The sequence below is a fragment of the Mobula hypostoma genome, chromosome X2 (assembly GCF_963921235.1).
Source record: "Mobula hypostoma chromosome X2, sMobHyp1.1, whole genome shotgun sequence".
NCBI lineage: Eukaryota > Metazoa > Chordata > Chondrichthyes > Myliobatiformes > Myliobatidae > Mobula > Mobula hypostoma.
Window position 1 is genome coordinate 8,197,874 of NC_086129.1, and position 26,336 is coordinate 8,224,209.

Genomic DNA, 26,336 nt, shown 5'->3' on the forward strand with positions numbered 1-26,336 from the left:
CTTGAGATCAGTAGCACCGAACAATGAGCAATTAATGGATAGTAGTTAATCCTGGTGAGGTCGTTCAGCAGCCTTGATGAACAACTGCAAGTGAATTAGTCATTACCGATGAGAATTCCTGAAGCTGTAAATGCATTTTTCTTTAATCTGAATGTAACGGAGACAGGAATTGTGAGATTGATGGAGGTCTTGCAGGAGTTAATGTGGGGATGAACCATGATGGAATGGTGAAGCAGACTTGATGGGCTGCATGGCCTCATTCTGCTTCTGTGTCTTATTTAATCCTAGCCTCATCACAGGACAATTTACCTACCAATTAACCTACCAACCGGTATGGCTTTGGACTGGGAGGAAACCAGAGCACCCAGAGGAAACCCAGTCGGTCATGGGGAGAGCATACAGAATCCTTACAGGGAGCAGTGGCAGTTGAACCAAGGTCACTGGTACTGTAAAGTGTACTATCCACTACACTATCGTACCTCCCACTTACTGTCCCTTGACCTCCACAGATGCTGCTTGAGGTGATTTTTTTCAGTTGTGTGATTTCTTTTCCCTCCAGATCCCAGCAGTTGAAGTATCCATTATAGCTCCCCCTCCCTCTCCCCCCCCTCTCCCCCACTCCCTCTCCCCCACTCCCTCTCCCCCACTCCCCTCCCCCTCCCCCTCCCCTCTCCCCCTCCCCTCTCCCCTCCCCTCTCCCCTCTCCCCTCCCCCTCCCCCTCCCCTCTCCCCCTCCCCTCTCCCCCCTCCCCCTCCCCTCTCCCTCTCCCTCTCCCTCTCCCTCTCCCCTCTCCCCTCCCCCCTCTCCCCTTCCCCCCTCCCCCTCCCCACCTCTCTCCCTCCCCCTCCCTCTCCTCCTCTCTTTCTCTCTTAGGTCTGATAAGTGGTCCCTGTTGCTTTTCTTTTCACATCTGCTGTGCTTGGCTTGCTGGCTTTCTCCAGTATTTTCTGTTATTATTTCGGAAAGCTATGATCAGATGTTCTGAGGTCCATTCTGACAAATCATTTCATCATAGCAGGTAGTACGGGGGTAAGGTGATGTCAGAGTTTAGAATAAAGTGCTACTGTTACAGAGAAACTGCAGGTCAGCTAGTAAGGTGCAAAGTCACGACAGGATAGATTGTAAGTTCAAGAGGTTATCATAGCAGGCAGTTGTTCAGTGGCCTTGTAACAGGGAACAGGAGCTGTCCTTCAGTCTGCTGGTATATGCTTCCAGGCTTGTACATTTTCTGCCTGGTGAAAGTATAGAGAAGAGAGAATGTCCGGTGTTGCGAAGGGATCTTCGATGATACTGGTTGTTTTAGTGATTTAGTGAGAAGTGTTGATGGACGGAAGGCTCGTTTCTGTGATGAGCTGCACTTTGTCCACGAGCCTTTGTGGTTTATTGCAGTCTTGGTCACAGCAGTTGCCGCATCGTGCAGTGAGTATCAAGATAAGGTACTTTACCTGGTGCAGCGATAAAAACCAGTGAGCAACAAAGAGTACGTGCCAAATTACTTCAGCCTATTGAGGAAAGAGAGGCCTGTGACGCTACTTGTGTACGTGACTCCAGAGTATCCAAGGTATGTTCAAACAGTGGTGCCTCAGAAAGGCAGTGTCATTATGAAGAACCCCTTTCACCCAGGATATGTCCTCTTCTCATTATTCCCGTCAGGATGCAGGTACAGAAGCCAGAAGGCACACACTCAGCGAATCGGGAACAGCTTCTTCCCCTCTGCAATCAGATTTCTAAATGGACATTGAACACATAAACACAACCTTGTCACCTACCCTGTGACGGGTTAAAGAACCAGCAGAAATGGAAAACACCTTGGAGTCTGGTATTGCTGTTAACTAATGCTATTTATTAGTAACTACGCAATACAGTAATATAAATTCAGATATCAAACAGATTAGCAATGATTATATATATAAGTGGAGAAAGAAATAAAAACCAAGCTTCTTCAAGCTTAGGGGATAAATGAGATATGGTCTTACAATGATGAGTAAAGAGAATCAGTTCAGTTCATGGTATTGAGTTGAGTAGTGATAGAGAGAGAGAGAGGGAGGTGTTGTGGTTGTCCGAGTAAGCCGATGCTGTGGATTCTTCCCATTGTCCTCCGAAACTTCCAAGTTAGCCAAACTTGACCAACCTAAGAGCACCGTCTTCAAGTGATAGTCTACCAACCCAGGTGAGGGTTAGACACACTGGTAGACTCCACAGGGTTGCTCTTTCACGCACTAATAATCACAGATCAATCCCTCACAATCGATCCTCAGTCCCACACTCGTGGGCACCTGAACAAACAGTGGTAACTTCACTATACCTTCGTGTGTCTGTGTGTCCTGTGAAACAAGCAATTATGTTGGTTTAAATACTGTTGTGCTGAACACCATCAAGTAGCTCCTCCCTTCTCTCTCTGTGGGAACTCAGAAGCTGGCAGTGTCCTTGCAGAAATTCCAAACAAACTGTGAGCAGTCTTCGCGTGTGTCTCTGTCTGTCTGTCTCTCTCTCTCTCTTTCTCTCTCTCTCTCTCTCTCTCTCTCTCTATATATATATATATAGATCTCATCACAACCTGACGACTTTTATTATTTTGGAATTATGCACCATTGTTAATTTAACCATTTCATATAGATATATAGATGTAGACATATATACACAGACACATAGTGTAATTGATTTACTTATTTATTTTTCCATATTGTCAAGTATTGCATTGCACTGCTTCCGCAAGTTAACAAATTTCACATCATAAGCTGGTGTATTAAACCTCACTCTGATTCTGATCACTCTGAACGGCTTGTACATGGTTGGACCAGCACAGACCATTGTCGATGTTCACTCTGAACAGCCTGTACATGGTTCGACCAGGACAGACCATTGTCGATGTTCACTCTGAACAGCCTGTACATGGTTGGACCAGGACAGACCATTGTCGATGTTCACTCTGAACAGCCTGTACATGGTTCGACCAGGACAGACCATTGTCGATGTTCACTCTGAACAGCCTGTACATGGTTGGACCAGGACAGACCGTTGCCGATTTCGGAAGGTGGTGTCTGTTTTCACAGAGACTGATGGTCCAGCATGTGAGTTATAGTTTACTTCAAGATAAGCTCCAACTTATGTGCTCATTTGACTGTTTAATTATAATGGGTCCTTTTTGTCTTTTTCTTTCGAGTCTTTAATAATTGTTTGATAAAGTTAGCGTTCATGAATATGTTTTCTTTATAATTGTATGCAGTGTGCAATCTGTTATTTCTTGTTGACGGGTGATTGCCGAGGGGCTGTAAATCACACAGTATTCACACAAACCGGGGATTGGGTGGGCGAGACAACCCAACCTCTCGGGTTTGGTGGGACCAAAGTTGTATACACCCTAGACTTATGGAGCCTGAGAAAGGTAGGCTTCATACTGCAGGATTGAAATGAGCCTTATTTCCAGAGACACCCAGTAATAAGGGGTTTCATAAGTTCAAAGGTTTCAAAGGTACCATTTAATGTCAGAGAAATGTACATAATATACATCCTGATATGTTTTTTCTTTGCAATCATCCACGAAAACAGAGAATTGCCCCAAGATAGTTAAATGTTAGAACCCCAAAGTGCCCACCCCCAGCTCCCCTCCCTCCCACACGTAAGCAGCAGCGAGCAACAGTCCCCCTCCCCCCACCGGCAAAAATAAAGCGCATCAGCTACCAGCACTCAAGCGTGAGCAAAGCAATAGCAAAGACACAGAGTTGCAGTTACCCCAAAGACTACGTTGTTCACCCAATAATTCGACATGCTGCAGGCTCTCTCTCTCCTAATAAGAGAGAAAGAGGTGCCTCCACTTTCCAAAGAGCAGTGAGACATAACAAACAACTCGCTGGTGTACGATGTTAAAAGTCCGTTACGTTGCTTTTTTCGAGCTCTGTGCCTGGAGATTGCAAGTATCCCGGGTCCCCAGGCACACAGCAGATGTTCCGACTCCCCCCAACGACACACAGATCTCCTGTGGCGACACCGACCCTTGATCCGCCCGTCTCCAGTTCCTCGAGATCCCAGGCTTCAGAATCCGTGCCGAAGTCTTAGGCATGCCGAATAGTGGCCGATTGTGGAACCCCGAGAGCAGGTCCCATTCCAGCAAAGAACCATAGTCAGCGTGTAACTCCAGGTCAGGGTCTTCAAAAGAACTCTGAAAGGGAAAAATAGAGATATTAAAGATAGAAATAAAATTTCTGAAGATGCAAGTAAAGGAATTGCCGTTGTGCGCCACAACTACTTAGTTTCTTCTTCAGTTAATGTCAAACATTTGGAAGGTGGATGTTTGAAATTGTTGTTGGATGAGAATCAATGGAGAACACAAAATAATTGTTAATCATTTTTGTAATAGAAACTGAGAGATGAGCTCTCCACAGTAAAGACACAACTGGGGTCTGTCAGAGAGAAGCTGCATGATCAGAGAGAATTTCAGTCGCAAGAACTTGGTGCCGTACAAGAAGAACTTAAATCAGTGAAGAATGATATAGAAAGGTATGATAATTGATGTTCCTGCACTTCACTCATGAATCTTTCAGGGTCATTTTCTGTATCCAGTGCTCCTTGTGTGGCCTCTACCTCAGTGAAACCCAACATAGATTGGGAGGACTACTTCGTCGAGCACCTTCTTCACTCTGTCCACCAGAGAAGGCAGGATATCCCAGTGGCCAACTATTTCAAATTGACTCCCATTCCCATAGTGATATGTAGGGCCATGGCCTCCTCTACTGCCACAAGAGGCCATGATCAGGTTAGAAGAGCAGCACTTCTTATCCAACCTGATGGCATGAATATCAATTTCACAAACTTCCAGTAATTTTGTGCCCCCCCCCACTCTACTTTCCCATTCCCTTTTCTGGTTACCCCCTCACCACTTCTGTTCTCTCTTTCCTCTGGTTCCTTCCTCCTTCCCTTTCCCCCATAGTCCACCATCCTCTCCTGTTAACTTCCTTCTTCTTCAGCCATTTACCTTTTCCACTTATCACCTGCCAGCTTCCTACTCCACCCAGCCACCTTCCCTGTCACCTGTGTCCAAGTCATAAAGTTGGGCACTAAATGTTGTCCCTGCTGATGACGTCTGTATCGTGACGATATATGTTTCAAAACATCAGCTTACAGTTTCAGATTACTTGCTGAGATGAGCTCCAACGTTTAAACAATTTGTGTGTTATTCCTCCCAAAATGTATTAGCTCAATTTTCAGGATTAAATTCAATGTTATCAACTCAGCAAGTTAATTCTGCAGATGAAGTCAGTCTTCTTCATCCACATCATCACTTGTCAAATGTACACTTAGTAATCTTACCTCCAGTATTCATCCATGTCATCAATACAAGTGGAAGCTCTTGTGTGGCATCTTTGGCACCTAATGTGGACCACAGAAGTTTCCTGCTATTCATGTTTCTTTGAGCAAGAGAACTTATTTCTCAGGAAGTCACTCCCTGGGTTACATGAAGCTTCTGAGAATGGTCTATAATCCACCGTTTTCATTAGCCCCTAACTCTGTCTCATTCCTTGAGTCCCATCAATTGCATGGAGAATTGGTTACAAATCATTGTTTTCAGTCCACATTGGCCAAGTCCTATTATATTCCTAGCCATGACACACTACCCCAAATTTTGGACTTTAATTAATAGTGTATTACCGTTCTCTGTGACAATCTTTTGCCTGTCTACTTTCCCGATGATGAACTCTGGACTATACCATCTTTAGTGGGAGTATCTATCTGCTGTCTGAGACTTTTTAAAAAAAGTTACTGGGATACATTGTGAGCTAAGCCCTTCTGGCCCTTTGAGCTGTGCCATCAAGCAATCCCTGATTTAACCCAAACCTAATCACCAATTCACCTGTCAAGCAGTACAATGTGGGAGGAAGCCCACGCAGGCATGGGGAGAATGTACAAACTCCTTACAGACATTGGTGGGAATTGCAGAGGCAATTGAACCCTGCTGTAATAGCATGATGCTAACAGCCATACCCAAAATGGACAACCAGCCTGAGCCTCTTCTTCACCCACCCCTGTCTGACCACTGTACATATGGAGCTGACCACCTATAAAAGAAATCTGCAACACGGTAGTGTAGTGCTTAGCACAACGGTTTACAGTACAGACAACCCGGGTTCAATTCCCACCACACGGGAGTGTAGTGGTTAGCATTACAGTTTACAGTACAGACGACCCGGGTTTAATTCACACTGCACGGTAGTGTAGTGGTTAGCATTACAGTTTACAGTACAGACGACCCGGGTTTAATTCCCACCGCACAGGAGTGTAGTGGTTAGCATTACAGTTTACAGTACAGACGACCCGGGTTTAATTCCCACCGCACGGGAGTGTAGTGGTTAGCATTACAGTTTACAGTACAGACGACCCGGGTTTAATTCCCACCGCACGGGAGTGTAGTGGTTAGCATTACAGTTTACAGTACAGACGACCCGGGTTTAATTCCCACCGCACAGGAGTGTAGTGGTTAGCATTACAGTTTACAGTACAGACGACCCGGGTTTAATTCCCACCGCACGGGAGTGTAGTGGTTAGCATTACAGTTTACAGTACAGACGACCCGGGTTTAATTCCCACCGCACGGGAGTGTAGTGGTTAGCACAACTTTTTACAGTACAGGCGACCCGGGTTCAATTCCCACTGCATGGTAGTGTAGTGGTTAGCACAATGGTTTACAGTACAGACGACCCGGGTTTAATTCCCACCGCACGGGAGTGTAGTGGTTAGCATTACAGTTTACAGTACAGACGACCCGGGTTTAATTCCCACCGCACGGGAGTGTAGTGGTTAGCATTACAGTTTACAGTACAGACGACCCGGGTTTAATTCCCACCGCACGGGAGTGTAGTGGTTAGCACAACGATTTACAGTACAGACAACCCGGGTTCAATTCCCACCGCACGGTAGTGTAGTGGTTAACACAACGGTTTACAGTACAGACAACCCGTGCTCAATTCCCACTGCACGGTAGTGTAGTGGTTAACACTACAGTTTACAGTACAGACAACCGGGGTTCAATTCCCACCGCACAGGAGTGTAGTGGTTAGCATTACAGTTTACAGTACAGACGACCCGGGTTTAATTCCCACCGCACGGGAGTGTAGTGGTTAGCATTACAGTTTACAGTACAGACGACCCGGGTTTAATTCCCACCGCACGGGAGTGTAGTGGTTAGCATTACAGTTTACAGTACAGACGACCCGGGTTTAATTCCCACCGCACGGGAGTGTAGTGGTTAACATTACAGTTTACAGTACAGACAACCCGGGTTCAATTCCCACCGCACGGTAGTGTAGTGGTTAGCGCAACGGTTTACAGTACAGACGACCCGGGTTCAATTCCCACAGCACGTTAGTATAGTGGTTAGCACAACGGTTTACATACAGATGACCTGGGTTCAATTCCCATCTTTGCCTGTTTTTAAACACAGTCCAAAGACGCACCGGTCGGTTGGTTAGTTGGTTAATTGTTCATTGTCAATTGTGCTGTGATCATGGTAAAAAATAGAAAATAGGTGCAAGAGTAGGCCATTCGGCCCATCGAGCCTGCATTACCATTCAGTATGATCATGGCTGATCATCCAACTCAGAACCCTGTACTAGCCTTCCCTCCATACCCCCTGATCCCTTTAGCCATAAGGGCCATATCTAACTCCCTCTTAAATATAGCCAATGAACTGGCCTCAACTGTTTCCTGTGGCAGAGAATTCCACAGATTCACCACTCTCTGTGTGAAGAAGTTTTTCCTAATCTCGGTCCTAAAAGGCTTTCCCTTTATCCTCAAACTGTTCTGGACTTCCCCAACATCGGGAACAATCTTCCTGCATCTAGCCTGTCCAATCCCTTTAGGATTTTATACGTTTCAATCAGATCCCCCCTCAATCTTCTAAATTCCAACGAGTATAAGCCTAGTTTATCCAGTCTTTCATCATATGAAAGTCCTGCCATCCCAGGAATCAATCTGGTGAACCTTCTTTGTACTCCCTCTATGGCAAGGATGTCTTTCCTCAGATTAGGGGACCAAAACTGCACACAATACTCCAGGTGTGGTCTCACCAAGGCCTTGTACAACTGCAGTAGTACCTCCCTGCTCCTGTACTCGAATCCTCTTGCTATGAATGCCAGCATACCATTCGCCTTTTTCACCGCCTGCTGTACCTGCATGCCCACTTTCAATGACTGGTGTATAATGACACCCAGATCTCGTTGCACCCCTCCCCTTTTTCTAATCGGCCACCATTCAGATAATAAAAACAACAGGAATTCTGCAGATGCTGGAAATTCAAGCAACATACATCAAAGTTGCTGGTGAACGCAGCAGGCCAAGCAGCATCTATAGGAAGAGGCGCAGTCGACGTTTCAGGCCGAGACCCTTCGTCAGGACTAACTGAAGGAAGAGTGAGTAAGGGATTTGACAGCTGGAGGGGGAGGGGGAGATGCAAAATGATAGGAGAAGACAGGAGGGGGAGGGATAGAGCCGAGAGCTGGACAGGTGATAGGCAAAAGGGGATACGAGAGGATCATGGGACAGGAGGTCCGGGAAGAAAGACAAGGGGGGGGGTGACCTAGAGGATGGGCAAGAGGTATATTCAGAGGGACAGAGGGAGAAAAAGGAGAGAAAGAATGTGTGCATAAAAATGAGTAACAGATGGGGTACGAGGGGGAGGTGGGGCCTTAGCGGAAGTTAGAGAAGTCAATGTTCATGCCATCAGGTTGGAGGCTACCCAGACGGAATATAAGGTGTTGTTCCTCCAACCTGAGTGTGGCTTCATCTTTACAGTAGAGGAGGCCGTGGATAGACATGTCAGAATGGGAATGGGATGTGGAATTAAAATGTGTGGCCACTGGGAGATCCTGCTTTCTCTGGCGGACAGAGCGTAGATGTTCAGCAAAGCGGTCTCCCAGTCTGCGTCGGGTCTCACCAATATATAAAAGGCCACATCGGGAGCACCGGACGCAGTATATCACCCCAGTCGACTCACAGGTGAAGTGATGCCTCACCTGGAAGGACTGTTTGGGGCCCTGAATGGTGGTAAGGGAGGAAGTGTAAGGGCATGTGTAGCACTTGTTCCGCTTACACGGATAAGTGCCAGGAGGGAGATCAGTGGGGAGGGATGGGGGGGACGAATGGACAAGGGAGTTGTGTAGGGAGCGATCCCTGCGGAATGCAGAGAGAGGGGGGGAGGGAAAGATGTGCTTAGTGGTGGGAGGTGGCGGAAGTTACGGAGAATAATATGTTGGACCCGGAGGCTGGTGGGGTGGTAGGTGAGGACCAGGGGAACCCTATTCCTAGTGGGGTGGTGGAAGGATGGAGTGAGAGCAGATGTATGTGAAATCCGTGTAAGCGGAACAAGTGATACACATGCCCTTACACTTCCTCCCTTACCACCATTCAGGGCCCCAAACAGTCCTTCCAGGTGAGGCATCACTTCACCTGTGAGTCGACTGGGGTGATATACTGCGTCCGGTGCTCCCGATGTGGCCTTTTATATATTGGTGAGACCCGACGCAGACTGGGAGACCGCTTTGCTGAACATCTACGCTCTGTCCGCCAGAGAAAGCAGGATCTCCCAGTGGCCACACATTTTAATTCCACATCCCATTCCCATTCTGACATGTCTATCCACGGCCTCCTCTACTGTAAAGATGAAGCCACACTCAGGTTGGAGGAACAACACCTTATATTCCGTCTGGATAGCCTCCAACCTGATGGCATGAACATTGACTTCTCTAACTTCCGCTAAGGCCCCACCTCCCCCTCGTACCCCATCTGTTACTCATTTTTATGCACACATTCTTTCTCTCCTTTTTCTCCCTCTGTCCCTCTGAATATACCTCTTGCCCATCCTCTAGGTCACCCCCCGCCCCCCGGCTGTCTTTCTTCCCGGACCTCCTGGCCCATGATCCTCTCGTATCCCCTTTTGCCTATCACCTGTCCAGCTCTCGGCTCCATCCCTCCCCCTCCTGTCTTCTCCTATCATTTTGCATCTCCCCCTCCCCCTCCAGCTTTCAAATCCCTTACTCACTCTTCCTTCAGTTAGTCCTGACGAAGGGTCTCGGCCTGAAACGTCAACTGCGCCTCTTCCTATAGATGCTGCTTGGCCTGCTGCGTTCACCAGCAACTTTGATGTATGTTGTTTATTCAGATAATAATCTGTTTTCCTGTTTTTGCCACCAAAGTGGGTAACTTCACATTTATCCACATTAAATTGCATCTGCCATGAATTTGCCCACTCACCTAACCTATCCAAGTCACCCTGCATCTTCTTAGCATCCTCCTCACAGCTAACACTGCCGCCCAGCTTCGCGTCATCCGCAAACTTGGAGATGCTGCATTTAATTCCCTCATCCAAGTCATTAATATACAATTGTAAACAACTGGGGTCCCAGCACTGAGCCTTGCGGTACTCCACTAGTCACTGCCTGCCATTCTGAAAAGGTCCCGTTTATTCCCACTCTTTGCTTCCTGTCTGCCAACCAATTCTCTATCCACATCAGTACCTTACCCCCAATACCGTGTGCTTTAAGTTTGCACACTAATCTCTTGTGTGGGACCTTGTCAAAAGCCTTTTGAAAATCCAAATATACCACATCCACTGGTTCTCCCCTATCCACTCTACTCGTTACATCCTGAAAAAATTCTATGAGATTCGTCAGACATGATTTTCCTTTCACAAATCCATGCTGACTTTGTCCGATGATTTCACCGCTTTCCAAATGTGCTGTTATCACATCTTTGATAACTGACTCTAGCAGTTTCCCCACCACCGATGTTAGGCTAACCGGTCTATAATTCCCTGGTTTCTCTCTCCCTCCTTTTTTTAAAAAGTGGGGTTACATTAGCCGCCCTCCAATCCTCAGGAACTAGTCCAGAATCTAAAGAGTTTTGAAAAATTATCACTAATGCATCCACTATTTCTTGGGCTACTTCCTTAAGCACTCTGGGATGCAGACCATCTGGCCCTGGGGATTTATCTGCCTTTAATCCCTTCAATTTACCTAACACCACTTCCCTACTAACATGTATTTCCCTCAGTTCCTCCATCTCACTGGACCCTCTGTTCCCTACTATTTCCGGAAGATTATTTATTTCCTCCTTAGTGAGGACAGAACCAAAGTAATTATTCAATTGGTCTGCCATGTCCTTGTTCCCCATAATCAATTCACCTGTTTCTGTCTGTAGGGGACCTACATTTGTCTTTACCAGTCAGTTTGTTGCTTGGTGGTGTTGCCCAAAGACCCGGAAGGGTCGCTTCCACGCTTTATATGAATGAAATAAATTTTTATAAAGTGCTCACGGCTGATGCCAAAGCAATTCGAAGATTGATGATGTGAACAGGATTTTAAAAACTTAAGTGCCGATTTTCTTTTCAGGAACAAGAAAACTATACATGAAATTGATGGAGAAATTAAGAAGATAAAAGGAAAGAGGTATTCTTGCTATGCTATTATTATTTTATACAATCATTAAGGTTGTTTAATTGTTTTCTTAAGGTTGTCATAGCCAGGAAAGAGTGTATAGTGTGGATAAGCTGCCACTACCTATTAAATTAGGGGTCGCCAACCCATCGATCGCGATCGACTGGTTGATCTTTGAGACTTTCCCAGTCGATCCCGAAGAAAAATCAAAAATAAATACACAAATACTGTTGTAATGTGAACATTATAAAAGTAAGTAATACTAATTAGGATAATGGTAATATAGCAATATTTTCACTAAAAAGCTGTTTGTAAAGAGAGATTGTTTCCGGGTTGCGGGGGTTTCGTTCCGGTCTTTTTGCCCAGTGTCATATGTGTAATTCCCCCGCCATGCGCCATGTTTTCAGCGTAGCCTGTGCTGCATCAAAGTGACCGATCAGATTAGGTAACAGTACAGACTGTCGCAAACATCAATATACGGCAGTGTCCCCAACCTCCGGGCCGCGAAGCATGCAGGGGTGCAGCGGTAGTCGGGATGCACACAGCACATCTTTAAGAAAAAAAGCCAAAATAAACAAGCTAATTAATTAGGTGAATGTTGGCTCAGATCAGAGGCAACGCAATCAGCACTCGCTCGTGATACCCTGATAGCATGACGGAGGCTCCATGAAAGAAGGTGAAAACATACAAATCCCATCCAGAATGGGAAGAGGAATTTCTATTTACCTTGGTGAAAGACAAGTGTGTATGTATGTTGTGCCACCAAACATAAGCACTGACTAAAAGAGGGAATCTGGAGCGGCACCACAACATCAACCACCAGGAATTTAAAGACACCTACCCCGCCAAAGAGCGCAATTCATGCCGGGAAAGTTGAGCTGAAATCGGGGTTGAAGGCCCAGCAATCGTTTTTCACAAAACATGCTGCTCAAAATAAGGCTGCTATTGAAGCATCATTTCATGTAAGTCAACTTTTGGCTGAACACAAGAAGCCTTTTACAGATGGCGATTTATTCAAGGAAGCAATGGCCATTACCGCAGAGACCGTTTTTAATGACTTTAAAAACAAAAACGGCTTCACAACCGCTTGGCCCTACAACAGTGACAAGGAGGGTAGAGTCACTGTCAGAGGACATGGATCGACTTGTCACTCTGTGAATATTTTTCACTGCAGTTCAATGAATCCCTGGACGTAATGCAAACAGCTCAGCTTGTTGTATTTGTCAGAATGGCTTTCCAGGATTTTACAACAAAGGAGGACTTCCTCACTGTACAGGAGCTGACTTACTGACAGACACCTCACTAGGGTTGCCAACTTTCTCACTCTCAAATAATGGACAAAAGTAGCAGTCAAATCCCGGGACATTTGTGTTTACCCCGAAAAGACTACCATGACCATGAAGCCTTGCGCGGGCACCTGTGTGCGCATGCGTGATGTGCCGATTTTTTTCCCCCCACAAATCGGTTTTGGCTTAATTTTCATTATTTCTACTTTATATAGGCTGTGTATTTATCATCTCATTCCTGCTTTTACTATATGTTAGTATTATTTTAGGTTTTATGTATTATTTGGTATGATTTGGTAGGTTATTTTTTTGGGTCTGGGAACGCTCAAAATTTTTTTCCATATCACTTAATGGTAATTGCTTCTTCGGCGTAAAGCATTTCAGCACGAAAGGTTTCATAGGAACGTTCTACCTTAGCGGGGGGAATACGGGACATTTGGCAACCCTACACCTCACAGAGTGTCTCAGACTGGCTGTCTGTAGCTATGAGCCAAATTTCAGGGAACTAGCAGAAAGTATTCAGCCCCAGTCATCACGCTGAGTGTAACAGTCAATTTTTATTCATTTATCTTTCGTGTTGAAACAAAATTAAATAATGAAACTTAGAATTAAAGGTGTGAAGTATTGTAATATTCTTAAAGAAAGACAGCTATGGCCTGTTTGATATGCTTGTTACAGTGTTTTCTTGTTTGAATTAATTTGAAAGTTTGACAAAAGTATTTAGTGTAATTCAAATACAATTTACCCAAATAAAAGGCCTCAAATTGGAAGTACAATCTGAGCTGTGTTTTCTCTAAACGATTTAGTAGGTAGATCTTGCCTTTCACTGAGGTCGAGGTAGGTGATCTTGGGCTTAAAAAGGTTGGTGACCACTATTTTAAATGCTCCCAGTGGTGTGCCTTTCAAATAGACTCCGACAACTAATCCTGGTCTTCAAGTATGGTTTAGCTATTAAACCCGGCGGGCGGATGGGGCTCGTCAGCTGTGGTTGGTAGCTCATCTAGGAGAAGGAAAACTGATCTCAAAATCTGCTGCCTTGCAGCCATACCCACTCATGAAGAGGGCTTTGAGAGTAAACCCGGGGAGAAAATCCAGAGCTAACATCCCTAAAGCAGTAATATGTTGAGTTCAACATTGACTGGCAACTCCTGCGATGCTGCAGGTACCAAACTGCATTACTGCCATTCCTGCGTAGAGCGTTGGAGCCTGCTGAATGGGCAACTGCTTGCTCTCCATATCGTCCTGCCCTGGCTTGTGTATTGTCCACATAGACAGCAATATCCAATGTCCGTGGTCGATCCTGACCAATGGAGGGCCTCAGATAATTGTTCTAAATATTGAAAAATCTGCTTTTCAATGTTGGAGTTATATTAAATTATTAAATATACTGATTTAGATTGATATTTTTTGAACTGTAATGTACCTGATTATATGGCTACAGTCAACTCTTCTGAGATTTTCCTCATCAAAGTAATTATTGGTTCCAGAGAAAAACAGACCAGCGACAAGAAGAAATTGCAGAAAATGCGTGGCAACACAAAAGCAAAGAGCAAAGAGTCAGCAACCAGACTCTTGGCTGTTCAGGTACTTATTACTGGGAGCGACTGCCTACATGGTACCAAGTCCACACTTGCAGAACATACAAAAGCAATTAAGTAAAGCTGAAGTCCCTGTTTGTTGCATTTGAGAACATGATTAATATCATACGCTTGAGAAAAGTGTGGAGATTTCTGCAGATACTAGAAATCCAGAGTAACACAGAAAAAGCAGGAATTCAGCAGGTCAGACAACATCTATGCAGGGAAATAAACACTCCACTTTTCAGTCCTCATGAAGGGTCTGGACCCAAAACGTCAGCTGTTTATTCTTTTCCATATATACTGACCAACTTGCTGAGTTCCTCCAGCATTTTGTATGTGTTACTCTATAATTTATATATTATGAATTGTGTTTAAATCTATTTTCAGCAATTAAAATATTGAAATGATTGTAATGCTTGAAGAGCTGACCTCAGATATGTTGAGCAATTTCTTGCAGAATGTCATTTTTATTTCTGTAATTACCTTAATTCATATATGATTGTAGCTTTGCTTCAACAGAAAAAAATCCCTCCTTAATCTTTCAAATGTAGCCGCTCCACTGTTACTATGGGCTTCCACCAATCCTACTCTGAATACTTTGTCCATGTACTTAAAGGTGTGCTCCTGCTAACAAATCCTTTGGACCATAGGCCTGAGAAAGCAGTAATGCAGGATTTCAGTCCTTTTCATAGCATACCTGTCGGTTGGATATGCTGCCCTGTCAGATCACTGATTTTTGGGCAACCACAAAATCACATAAATCACCATGTGTTGGTTTGCAGTGCCCTTTTTCCTTCAAACATAGCAATGTGCATTTCTGCCAAAAAGTTCAACTTTTGTATCATTTGTCCACAGAACATTGTCCCAGAAGTGTTGTTCAACATCCAGATGGACTTCTGAAAACTTGAGACAGGCAGCAATGTTTTTTTTTGGTGACCAGTGGTTTCCTCTGTGGTGACCTTTCATGAACACCATTCTTGTGTGGTGTTTTTCTCATAGTGGACAGATGAACAGAGACTTTTGCAAGTTCTGGAGATTTCTGCAGGTCTTTTGTTGTTACCCTGTTGTGTTGTTTTTCACCTCCTTTAGCATTGCACATTGTGCTCGGTGTGAACTTTGCAGGGTGCCCAGAGAGTAGCAACAGTATTCCTCTGGTTGTAGACATTTCTCTTACTGTGGACTGATCAACGCTCAGGTCTTTAGAAATCCTTTTGTAGCCCTTTCCAGCTGATGCATCTGTACAATTATTCTTCTAAGGTCCTCTGAAAGTTGTTCTGATCGAGGCATGGTGTACATAAACAGATCTTTCTTGAGAAGAGCAGGCTCTGTCAATAACGTAGAAACGGAAAATCTATAGCACATTACAGGCCCTTCGACCCACAATGTTGTGCCGACCATGTAACCTACTCTAGAAATCAACAGAATTTCCCTACTGCATACCCCTAGACTCTAGAACACTAGACACTAGAATACTATAACGCAGTATAGGCCCTTTGGCTCTCGATGTTGTGCCGACCCATATATTCCTTTTTAAAAAAGTACTAAACCCATACTACCCCATAACCCTCTATTTTCCTTTCATCCATGTGCCTGTTCAAGAGGCTCTTAAATACCCCTAATGTTTTAGCCTCCACCACCATCCCTGGCAAGTCATTCCAGGCACCCACAACCCTCTGTGTAAAAAAAAAACTTACCCCTGATGTCTCCCCTAAACTTCCCACCCTTAACTTTGTACATATGCCCTCTGGTGTTTGCTATTCGTGTCCTGGGAAACAGGTACTGGCTATCCACCCTATCTATGCCTCTCATAATCTTGTAGACCTCTATCAAGTTCCCTCTCATCCTTCTATGCTCCACAGAGAAAAGTCCCAGCTCTGCTAACCTTGCCTCACAAGACTTGTTTTCCAATCCAGGCAACATCCTGGTAAATCTCCTCTGCACCCTCTCCATAGCTTCCACATCCTTCCTATAATGAAGTAACCAGAACTGAACTGAACTGAACAATACTTTTAAGTGTGGTCTCACCAGAGATTTGTAGAGTTGCAACATGATCTCTCTGCTCTTGAACTCAATCCCCCTATTAGTGAAGTCTAGCATCCCATAGGCCTTCTTAACTATCCTATCAACCTGTGCAGCGACCTTGAGAGATGTATGGATTTGAACTCCATGTTCATCCATACTCTTAAGTAACCGACCATTAACCCTGTACTCAGACTTCTGGTTTGTCCTTCCAAAATGCATTACCACACACTTACCCGGATTGAACTCTATCTGCCACTTTTCTGCCCAACTTTGCATCCTGTCTATATCCCCTTGTAACCTTTGACAACCTACAGCTCCATCCACAACTCCTCCCATCTTCGTGTCATCCACAAACTTACTCACCCATCCTTCCGCCTCTTCATCCAGGTCATTTATAAAAATCACAAAGCAGGGGTACCAGGACAGATCCTTGCGGCACTCCACTAGTCACCGACCTCCAGGCAGAATACTGTCCTTCCACTACTACCCTCTGCTTTCTTCCTTTAAGCCAGTTTTTTTATCCAAACAGCCAAGGTTCCACTGATCCCATGACTTTCTGGATGAGTCCCTCGTGGGGGACCTTGTCAAATCCTTGCTAAAATCCATCTGGACCACATCTACCGCCTACCCTCATCAATTTCTTTTGTCACCTCTTCAAAAAACTCAATTAGGCTCGTGAGGCACGTACTTCACAAAGCCATGTTGACTATCCTTGAGTAGACTGTACTTCTCCAAGTGCTCGTAGATCCTATCCTTAAGAATCCTTTCCAATAGTTTGCAGACCACTGACGTAAGACTCACTGGTGTATAGTTCCCAGGGTTCTCCCTATTACCTTTTTTAAACAAGGGAACTACATTTGCCATTCTCCAATCCTCCGGCACCTCCCCTGCAGCCAAAGAGGATTCAAAGATCATAGCTACTGCTCCAGCGATCTCTTCTCTCATTTCCCACAGCAACCTGGGGTATATCACATCCAGCCCTGGGGACTTGATATAAAAACATCAATCTTGATGTTTTTAAGAAGATCAACACTACTTCTTCCTTAATCTCCACATTGTCCAGCACACAGGCCTGTTCTATTTCAACCTCACCCTGGTCAAGGTCCTTTTCACTTGTGAATACTGAAGCAAAGTATTCATTTAGGACCTCCCCAACCTCATCCGCCTCCAGGTACATGTTGCCTTCTTTGTCCTTTGGCGGCCTCACCTTCATTCTTGTCATCCTTCTGTTCTTCACGTATGCATAGAACACCTTGGGATTCTCCTTAATCCTACATGCCAAGGCCTTCTCATGCCCCCTTCGAGCTCTCCTAAGTCCTTTCTTAAGCTCCTTCCTGGCTACCCTATATTTCTCATGAGCCCCTCTTGCTTCCTGCTTCTTATATCTAACATATGCTTCCTTCTTCCTCTTGACGAGTTGCCTCACGTGTTTCGTCAGCCACAGTTCCCTTTTCCTACCATTTTTTCCTTGTCTCAGTGGGACAAAACTATCCTGAACCCAGCACAAGTGGTCCCTAAACTTCCTCCACATTACTTCTGTGCTTTCACCCTTGAACATCTGTTTCCAATTTATTCGCGCTAGTTCCTGCCTCATCCCTTCATAGTTAGCCCTTTCCCAGTTAAGCACTTTCCCATTTTGTCTGTTTTTATCTTTTTCCATAGCTATGCTGAAGCTAAGGGAGTAGTGGTCACCCTCACCAAAATGCTCCCCCACCAAGTGGTCTGCCACCTGACCAGGTTCATTACCCAGAACTAGATCCAGTATGGCCTCTCATCTCATCGGCCGGTCCACATACTGTGTCAGGAATCCTTCTTGAATACACCTGACAAATTCAGCCCCATCTATCCCCCTTGCAGTCAGGAGGTGCCAGTCAGTATGAGGGAAGTTGAAATCACCCATAACTACAACCCTGTATTTCCTGCACCATTCTAAAATCTGCCTGCTTATCTGCTCCTCAGTGTTCCTCTATTTTCTAAGCTCCATGTATCTATCTAAAAGTCTCTTAAAAGACCCTGTTGTATCTACCTCCACCACCATTGCCAGCAGTGCATTCCACACACCCACCACTCTCTGTGTGAAAAACTTACCTCTGACATCCCCTTTGTACCCACTTCCAAGCACCTTAAAACTATGCCCACTCGTGTTATCTATTTCAGCCGTGGGGAAAAGCCTCTGACTATCCAGACGATCAGTGCCCCGTATCATCTTATACACTTCTATCAGGTCACCTTCATCCTCCGTTGCTCCAAGGAGAAAAGGCTGAGTTCACTCAACCTATTCTCATAAGGCATGCTCCACAATCCAGGCAACATCCTTGTAAATCTCCTCTGCACCTTTTCAATAGTTTCCACATCCTTCCTGTAGTGAGGTGACCAGAAATGAACACCAGTACTCCAAATGGGGTCTGACCAGGGTCTTATATAGCTATAACATTACCTCACGGCTCTTGAACTCAATCCCACGATTGATAAAGGCCAACACACCTTCTTAACAACACTGTCAACCTGCACAGCAGCTTTGAGTGTCCTATGGACATGGACCCCAAGATCTCGCTGATCCTCCACACTGCCAAGAGTCTTGCTGTCAATATTATATTCTGTCTTCAAATTTGGCCTACTGAAATCTGCCATTTCTTAGCCCAGTTCTGCATCCTATCAATGACTTGCTGTAACCTCTGACAACCCTCCAGACTATCCACAACACCCCCAACCTTTGTGTCATCAGCAAACTTACTGACCCACTCTTCTACTTCCTCATCCAGGAAATCTATAAAAATCGCAAAGAGGAGGGTCCCAGAACAGATCCCTGCAGAACACCACTGGTCACCAACCTCCATGCAGAATACGAACCATCTAAAACCACTCTTTGCCTTCTGTGGGCAAGCCAATTCTGGATCCAATGGTTTCTGAATGAGCCTGGCATGGGGAACCTTATCAAATGCCTTACTGAAATCCAGATACACTACATCCACTGCTCTGCCTTCATCAATGTGTTTTGTTACATCCTCAAAGAATTCAATCAGGTTATAAGGCATGACCTGTCCTTGACAAAGCCATGCTGACTATCCGTAATCAGATTATGTCTCTCCAAACGCTCATAAATCCTGCCTCTCAGGATCTTCTCCAACAACTTGTGCACCGCTGAAGTTAGACTCACTGGTCTATAATTTCCTGGGTTATCTCTACTCCCTTTTTGAACAAGGGGACAACATCCGCAAACCTCCAGTCCTCTGGAACCTCTCCCGTCCGCATTGATGATGCAAAGATCATCACTAGAGGCTCAGCAATCTCCTCTCTCGCTTCCCACAGTAGCCAGGGATTTATCTCATCGGGTCTCGGTGACTTATCTAACTTAATACCTTGCAAGAACTCCAACACATCCTCCTTCTTAATGTCTATATGCTTAAGTGTTTCAGTCCACTGTAAGTCATCCCCACAATTGCCAAGGTCTTTTTCCCTGGTGAATACTGAAGCAAAGTATTCATTAAGTACCTCCGCTACCTCCTCCGACTCCAGGCACACGTTTCCACCTTCGCTTCTGATTGATCCTATTCTCACATAGCTCATCTTCTTGCTCTTTGCATACTTGTAGAATGCCTTGATGTTTTCTTTAATCCTGCTCGCTACGAGCTTCTGACGGCCCCTTCTAGCTCTCCTACTTTCACTCTTGGGCTCCGTGGTGGCACCCTTGTAATTTTCTAGAACTCTCATGGTGCCTTGTTTGTTGAACCTTTCATAAGCTTTTCTTTTCTTCTTAAGTAGATTTTCTACATCCTTTGTACATTCATGGGTCTTTTACTCTATCACCCTTTTTCTTTTTTAACCTGTGTCTTATTTTATCGGGCAGGGCACCTCTACAACCCACATCTCCAATCTCATCATTGATCGGGACACCTGCATGTAATATGGGATTATTTTTCTCAATCAATAAATGAAATGTATTGATTGAGAAAAATAATATAATGTTTTTATGTTATTGATTTAATTGGGTTCGCTTTATTCAGTTTGAGGACTTGTGTGAAGATCTGATCACATTTTAGGTCATATTTATGGAGAAATAGAAAAAATTCTGCAGTGTTCACAAACTTTCTAGCACCACTGTACTTGCCACTCTTTATGTAGAAAAAGGTCTCCCTCTGATCCCTTCTAAATCTCATAGCTCCTTACACCAGCATTGTCTTCTGGTGTTATTCACCTCTGATAAGGAGAAAGATTTCCTGTCTGTACCGCTCATAATTTTATATTCCTCCACACTAGAGAAAGAACTGAAATTCTCCATCCTGTGGACAACAGTGAATCCTCTCTGAACCCTCTCCAGTACTATTAGATTTCCAAGCGTCCATGAACACGGCCTCACTATTTTGCTCTCTTTATGCACTGTTTACATATTTCTTAATGTAATTTATAGTATTATAACTATAAATTTCATGACATGGCAGGGATTCTGAATCGGGCATCCTTCCTCTAGTCCGATGACTAGAACTGCACACAGTACTCCAGCTGAGCTCTGACCAAATTTTTCTTATAAAGTTGGAGCATAACCTGTATTTCCAGAATACAAGGGAGTTGTGGAGACATTTCCAATACAACTGATATATCACTTCAATTGTAACTTTCATTCTGAACACAGTATTTTTTCACCCATGGGGTTTGCCTTAGATGTTTAAATTGATATCTGGATAAGTATTGGTAGATAACCAATAATCAGTTATTGGTTCCATAAGATTGTCATAGTTGGGGTGATAGTGGGGATAAGCTTCCACTACCTGTTAAATTCTCCCAATGGCGTGCATCTCAAATAGCCTCTGACAACCAAGTCCAGTTCCTGGCCTTCACATGTGGCTTAGCTACAAAGTCTAGTGGAACCATTTCTACTGACAGGAGAAGAGACAAAGACCATAGAACCATAGAAACTACAGCACAGAAACAGGCCCTTTGGCCCTTCTTGGCTGTGCCAAACCATTTTCTGCCTGGTCCCACTGACTTGCACACGGACCATATCCCTCCATACACCTCCCATCCATGTATCTGTCCAATTTATTCTTAAATGTTAATAAAGAACCCACATTTACCACCTCATCTGGCAGCTCATTCCATACTCTCACCACTCTCTGTGTGAAGAAGCCCCACCTAATGTTCCCTTTAAACTTTTCTCCCCTCACCCTTAACCCATGTCCTCTGGTTTTTTTCTCCCCTTGCCTCAGTGGAAAAAGCCTGCTTGCATTCACTCTATCTATACCCATTATAATTTTATATACCTCTATCAAATCTCCCCTCATTCTTCTACGCTCCAGGGAATAAAGTCCTAACCTATTCAACCTTTCTCTGTAACTGAGTTTCTCAAGTCCCGGCAACATCCTTGTAAACCTTCTCTGCACTCTTTCAACCTTATTTATATCCTTCCTGTAATTTGGTGACCAAAACTGAACACAATACTCCAGATTTGGCCTCACCAATGCCTTATACAATCTCATCATAACATACCAGCTCTTATACTCAATACTTTGATTAATAAAGGCCAATGTCCCAAAAGCTCTCTTTACGACCCTATCTACCTGTGACGCCACTTTTAGGGAATTTTGTATCTGTATTCCCAGATCCCTCTGTTCCACTGCACTCCTCAGTGCCTTACCATTAACCCTGTATGTTCTATGTTGGTTTGTCCTTCCAATGGGCAATACCTCACACTTGTCAGTATTAAACTCCATCTGCCATTTTTTAGCCCATTTTTCCAGCTGGTCCAAGTCCCTCTGCGGGCTCTGAAAACCTTCCTCACTGTCTACTACACCTCCAATCTTTGTATCGTCAGCAAATTTGCTGATCCAATTTACCACATTATCATCCAGATCATTGATATAGATGACAAATAACAATGGACCCACACAGGTTACTGGTGCCTGAAAACCAGTTGCTTCGGGCAGATGGGGCATGCAAGCTGTGGTTGGCAGCTCAGCAAGGAGAAGGGAAACTCTGATCACAAACCTCCGCTGCCTTGTGCCTATACCCACTCAAGGATAAGACTTTGGGAGTAAACGAGGAAAAAATCCGGAGCTGGAGTCCTTAAAGCAGTCCTACGTTGAGTTCAACACTGACTGGCAACTCTTGCCAAACTGTATCGGTCTTTGTTGTTCATTTAGGTTCATCAGAGGCTTGGAGAGAGGGAGCCTGCTACATGGGCAACGGCTTGCTCTCCATATTAACTGCCTGAGGTTGTGTATCATGTAGACACCTAGGACACAACACATGGTCAACCCTGACCAACAAAGGACCTCAATCAGTTATTGCTGATATATTGTTTAAAAATTGAAAGTGCTAACATTTACATCTGTATACTCTTTAAATTTCTTGCTACAGTCTCAAATACAGGAATGGAAGAAATACACAAAGTTGTATTTTCTCAATCGCCAGCATCAGGAGGCTGTGGACAATGTGAAGTTCTTTTCAACACTGAAAACTCGGTAAGTTTCATTGTAGACTTCAAAGCTTATAGTGTCCCCGTGTTAGTCAGCTCTTACTGTCCTGTGGCTTTTGGGCTAATTCCTGTGGTTTTGGAATTGAAAATACCATAAGACATAGAAGTAGAACTAGGCCATCCAGACCATCGTGTCCGCTTGGTCGTTTCATTATCCCTCTCCTGCCTTTGCCCCATAACCTCTGACGTCCTAATTAATCTTACTTAACACCATTTGGAACATGAGAAAGCAATCCAAGGGAAATATTTGTGAATATAATTGCACAACGGTGGTGTCCCTCAGTGAATGTTCTCATCCTGCTGAAAAGGCAACTATTGCAATCTGTATGCAGTACAAAAATTAGCCTGACAGTTATGACTTTGTGACGGTGCACAGCACTTCCCTGCCAGTGAAGTATATTTAAAGTTCAGTTATTGCTACGTTGTAGTAAGTGCATCTGCTAAGTTTACTCCTAGCACAAGTAGCATAGCACAATTCCTTTATAGTACCAGCGGTTCCTGCTGCAGTCTGCACAGAGTTTTGTACATTCTCCCAGTGACCACATGTGTTTCCTCCTGGGTGTTCCTCCCACAGTTGTATAATTATAAATACAACTGCACGATAGTGTAGCATTTAGCGTAATGCTTTACTGCACCAGTGATCTTTAATCCCAATGCAGCAAACTTATCAAAAACAGTTTTGTTAGCCACATTGAAAACCAATAAAATTGTTGGAAAAATTAAAATATTGAAAAGGCAATTTAAACAGATTGCGTTGATAAACAGATAACTAATAATTTCGGTGGCAACCAGTGTCCTCTACTCTCCCTCTATTACAGGACAAATAGTGAATAACGCTTTACAGCATCAGCGATCATGTCCGCCTGCACTATGTGACCTCAGAGATTGCAGCAATCCCTGCATTTCTTTTACAGAAAATTAATCCCTGAATGGATAGCAAGGATACCAACCTTTTTATGCCATAGACCCCTTATTTTGCAGCAGTTTTGTGATTGCAACTTCTAAATAAAATCTTCAACAATTTATAACAATTAAACTTGAAAACATGTAATGGTCTTTTATGAGCATGAATCAGGTATCAAGCAGTTTGAAAACTAAGCTGTATAGTTTTGTATGTTTGCTTTATTCTGAGATCAATTCCAGTTGCGGTGTCTTTGAATATTATAACCAGCAAAAACTCAGCTGAGATCAAGTGTTAAATACTGATTGAACGTCAACGGAACGATACAGTTAACTGAATGGCTATCAATAGGAAAAGTTCATTTCCTACCTAATGTTATCTGTTGAAATATTTCTCATGTTGTTGCCCAGAAAACGTTCACACTTAAGTCATACTCAATCACACTTGGCTTTTTGGCCAATACTTGTGGCAAGAGTGATACTCCTTCCCTTCTGGTAAACTGTTATGACTATTACATTGAGAGTAAACTGTCTGAATGCACCTTTACAGGAATGCAAATTCACCAGAAGTCATCGCTAGCCATGACATGTGGGAGAGACAAATGAAAGGAATTCAAGGGCAAATTAATCTGATCCAGGTGAGCTGGTCTTTTTTTTTCATTTATTTAGCATTTTGAGTTTTACCATAACAATGGAAAAATTGTGTGTTTGCCTCAGTCTTCTTACTGAAGTCCATAATCCTTGCTGGGGCGTAGGCACTGACAACAACTCACCAGAATCTTCTGTCCTGCGCCAGTCCTTCAACTTGTCCTCGGGTGTGACCTCCTTCTCCCTGCACTGAGGTCTTTGGAGTTTCCGTAGGCTAGGTTTTTACAAGATGGGGTTGCGTGCCCCATGCCCGAACCTCCTCCTTTCATAGCCGGTGTGACCATTCACGGCGTAGTTGACCAGAGAAACAAGTTTTCTCACAGAGGAGTGAGCAAACCCCTGGAGCAAGTGGTAGAGGCAGGTACAGTATAATTACAATGTTGAAAAGACAATTGGACAAACTCAGGGTTTTAGAGAGAGAAACACAAAGTGAAACTAGCTCTTTGCTTTAGGTGATGGCTGAATGGCCTGATCATTTGCATGGGATTCTGTGATCCTTTGGCCTTTTTTGCCTTCTTTCCTACCCTCTGGCAGCTCATTCTGGGTACCAACTGCTCTATCTCTCAGAAATTCTCCACAATTCTCCCAGCGACCCACTGAGCTCCTCCCCCCCACCGCCACAATCAGTATTAACTCTAAAATCACTAATTCCTTCATCTTTGAGCTTAGCAGGTCAGTGCTAACTTGGGTACTCAATCAATTCATCGCGATAGGATATATCTGAGTTAAAACGCCCCAAGCGATATGGATTCGACATGAGATTGCTAATGATTATAATAGAGGTCCTATTGAATGGTCTCAGTCTGAAACATTGACTATTTGTTCCTCTCCAGAGATGCTGCCTGGCCTGCTGAGTTCATCCAGCATTGTGTGTGTTGCTCTGGCTTTCCAGTGTCTGCAGAATCTTTTGTGTTACTAATAACTATATTTTGTCTAGGCTGCCTCTTCGCCACAGGAATCAGAATATTCTGATGGTGTACCTAACACAGACTCCAGTGAATTGATAGCACCTCAGTTCAGAGACGTCAACGATTTTAAAATTCGGCAGGGATCGTCACCATCTCCGACAAGGGCTGAAATGAGGAAGAATGTCGGATTTGCTGGGGCATCTGCCTCTGCTGAAGCTGGATGGTTTTCACCAGCATCCAGAACTCATGGCATTAATGCCGAAACATTACCGAGGACAGCAAAAGATGCCTACATACCTTTGGCTTGGCCACCCAACTACACAAATCCTCCAGCGATGCAACACATTCCACTCACGGATTGCGGCTGGTCTGACCCTGAACTGGAATTTAGGGTGCCTACTGACCAAAACCAGTTTCATGATGAATCACTTCAGCTTGCTGCTGGAGGTTTGGAAATGACAAATCCCTCAGCTGAAGCAAATCCAGATATTTCCCTCTCTGGCTTACAGACATCTCATGTGTCTGGGAATCTACAGAGCAATCCATTTGAGACCTACAGTACCCAGATTAATCCCTTTAACAAACACTTCAACCATTTGCCGCCTGCACAGCCAATTATACAGTCTGGTAATAATCTGCAGGTCTTACAGGCCCCGGGGCCGTTGGTTGGAGCGTGTGCCAACAGTGCACAGACCGATGAACCACAGTCGTCCTATCACACCGTAATGAAACAGCTTTTCTTCAAATTTCCTACAATAAGCAAGTAAGTTGTATTTTTCAAAAGCATTAAAAACAATGTCTCGCCTACGGCGGCAAGGTGATATAGCGGTTAGCACAATACCATTACAGTGACAGCAACCCAGGTGAAATTCCACCACTGTCTATAAACAATCTGTATGTTCTTGCTGTGACTGTGTGGGTTTCATCCCACACTCCAAAGATTGCGGGTCATATGGGTGTAATTGGGCAGCGCAAGCTCATTGGGCAGAAGGGGGTGTTACCGGAGTGTATGTCTTAAAACAAAAAAAATAGTGTTGAAAAGCAAGTTTTCAACCAAGAGGCAAATAAACCAACATCTGCTTTGAACCTTCCAGCT

At 44.3% G+C, this 26,336-nt stretch overlaps 1 protein-coding gene across 1 annotated transcript in view; it reads left to right on the forward strand.

Annotated features, from left to right (window-relative positions):
* The window catches only part of LOC134341008 (uncharacterized), a 257,807-nt gene that overhangs the window by 204,850 nt on the left and 26,621 nt on the right, over positions 1–26,336 (forward strand). The window contains exons 32-37 of the mRNA XM_063038698.1: positions 4,359–4,498; positions 11,380–11,436; positions 14,198–14,294; positions 22,667–22,770; positions 24,235–24,322; positions 25,270–26,003. Of these exons, the coding sequence (XP_062894768.1) occupies positions 4,359–4,498; positions 11,380–11,436; positions 14,198–14,294; positions 22,667–22,770; positions 24,235–24,322; positions 25,270–26,003 (1,220 nt within the window). The remainder of the gene's footprint in view (positions 1–4,358; positions 4,499–11,379; positions 11,437–14,197; positions 14,295–22,666; positions 22,771–24,234; positions 24,323–25,269; positions 26,004–26,336) is intronic.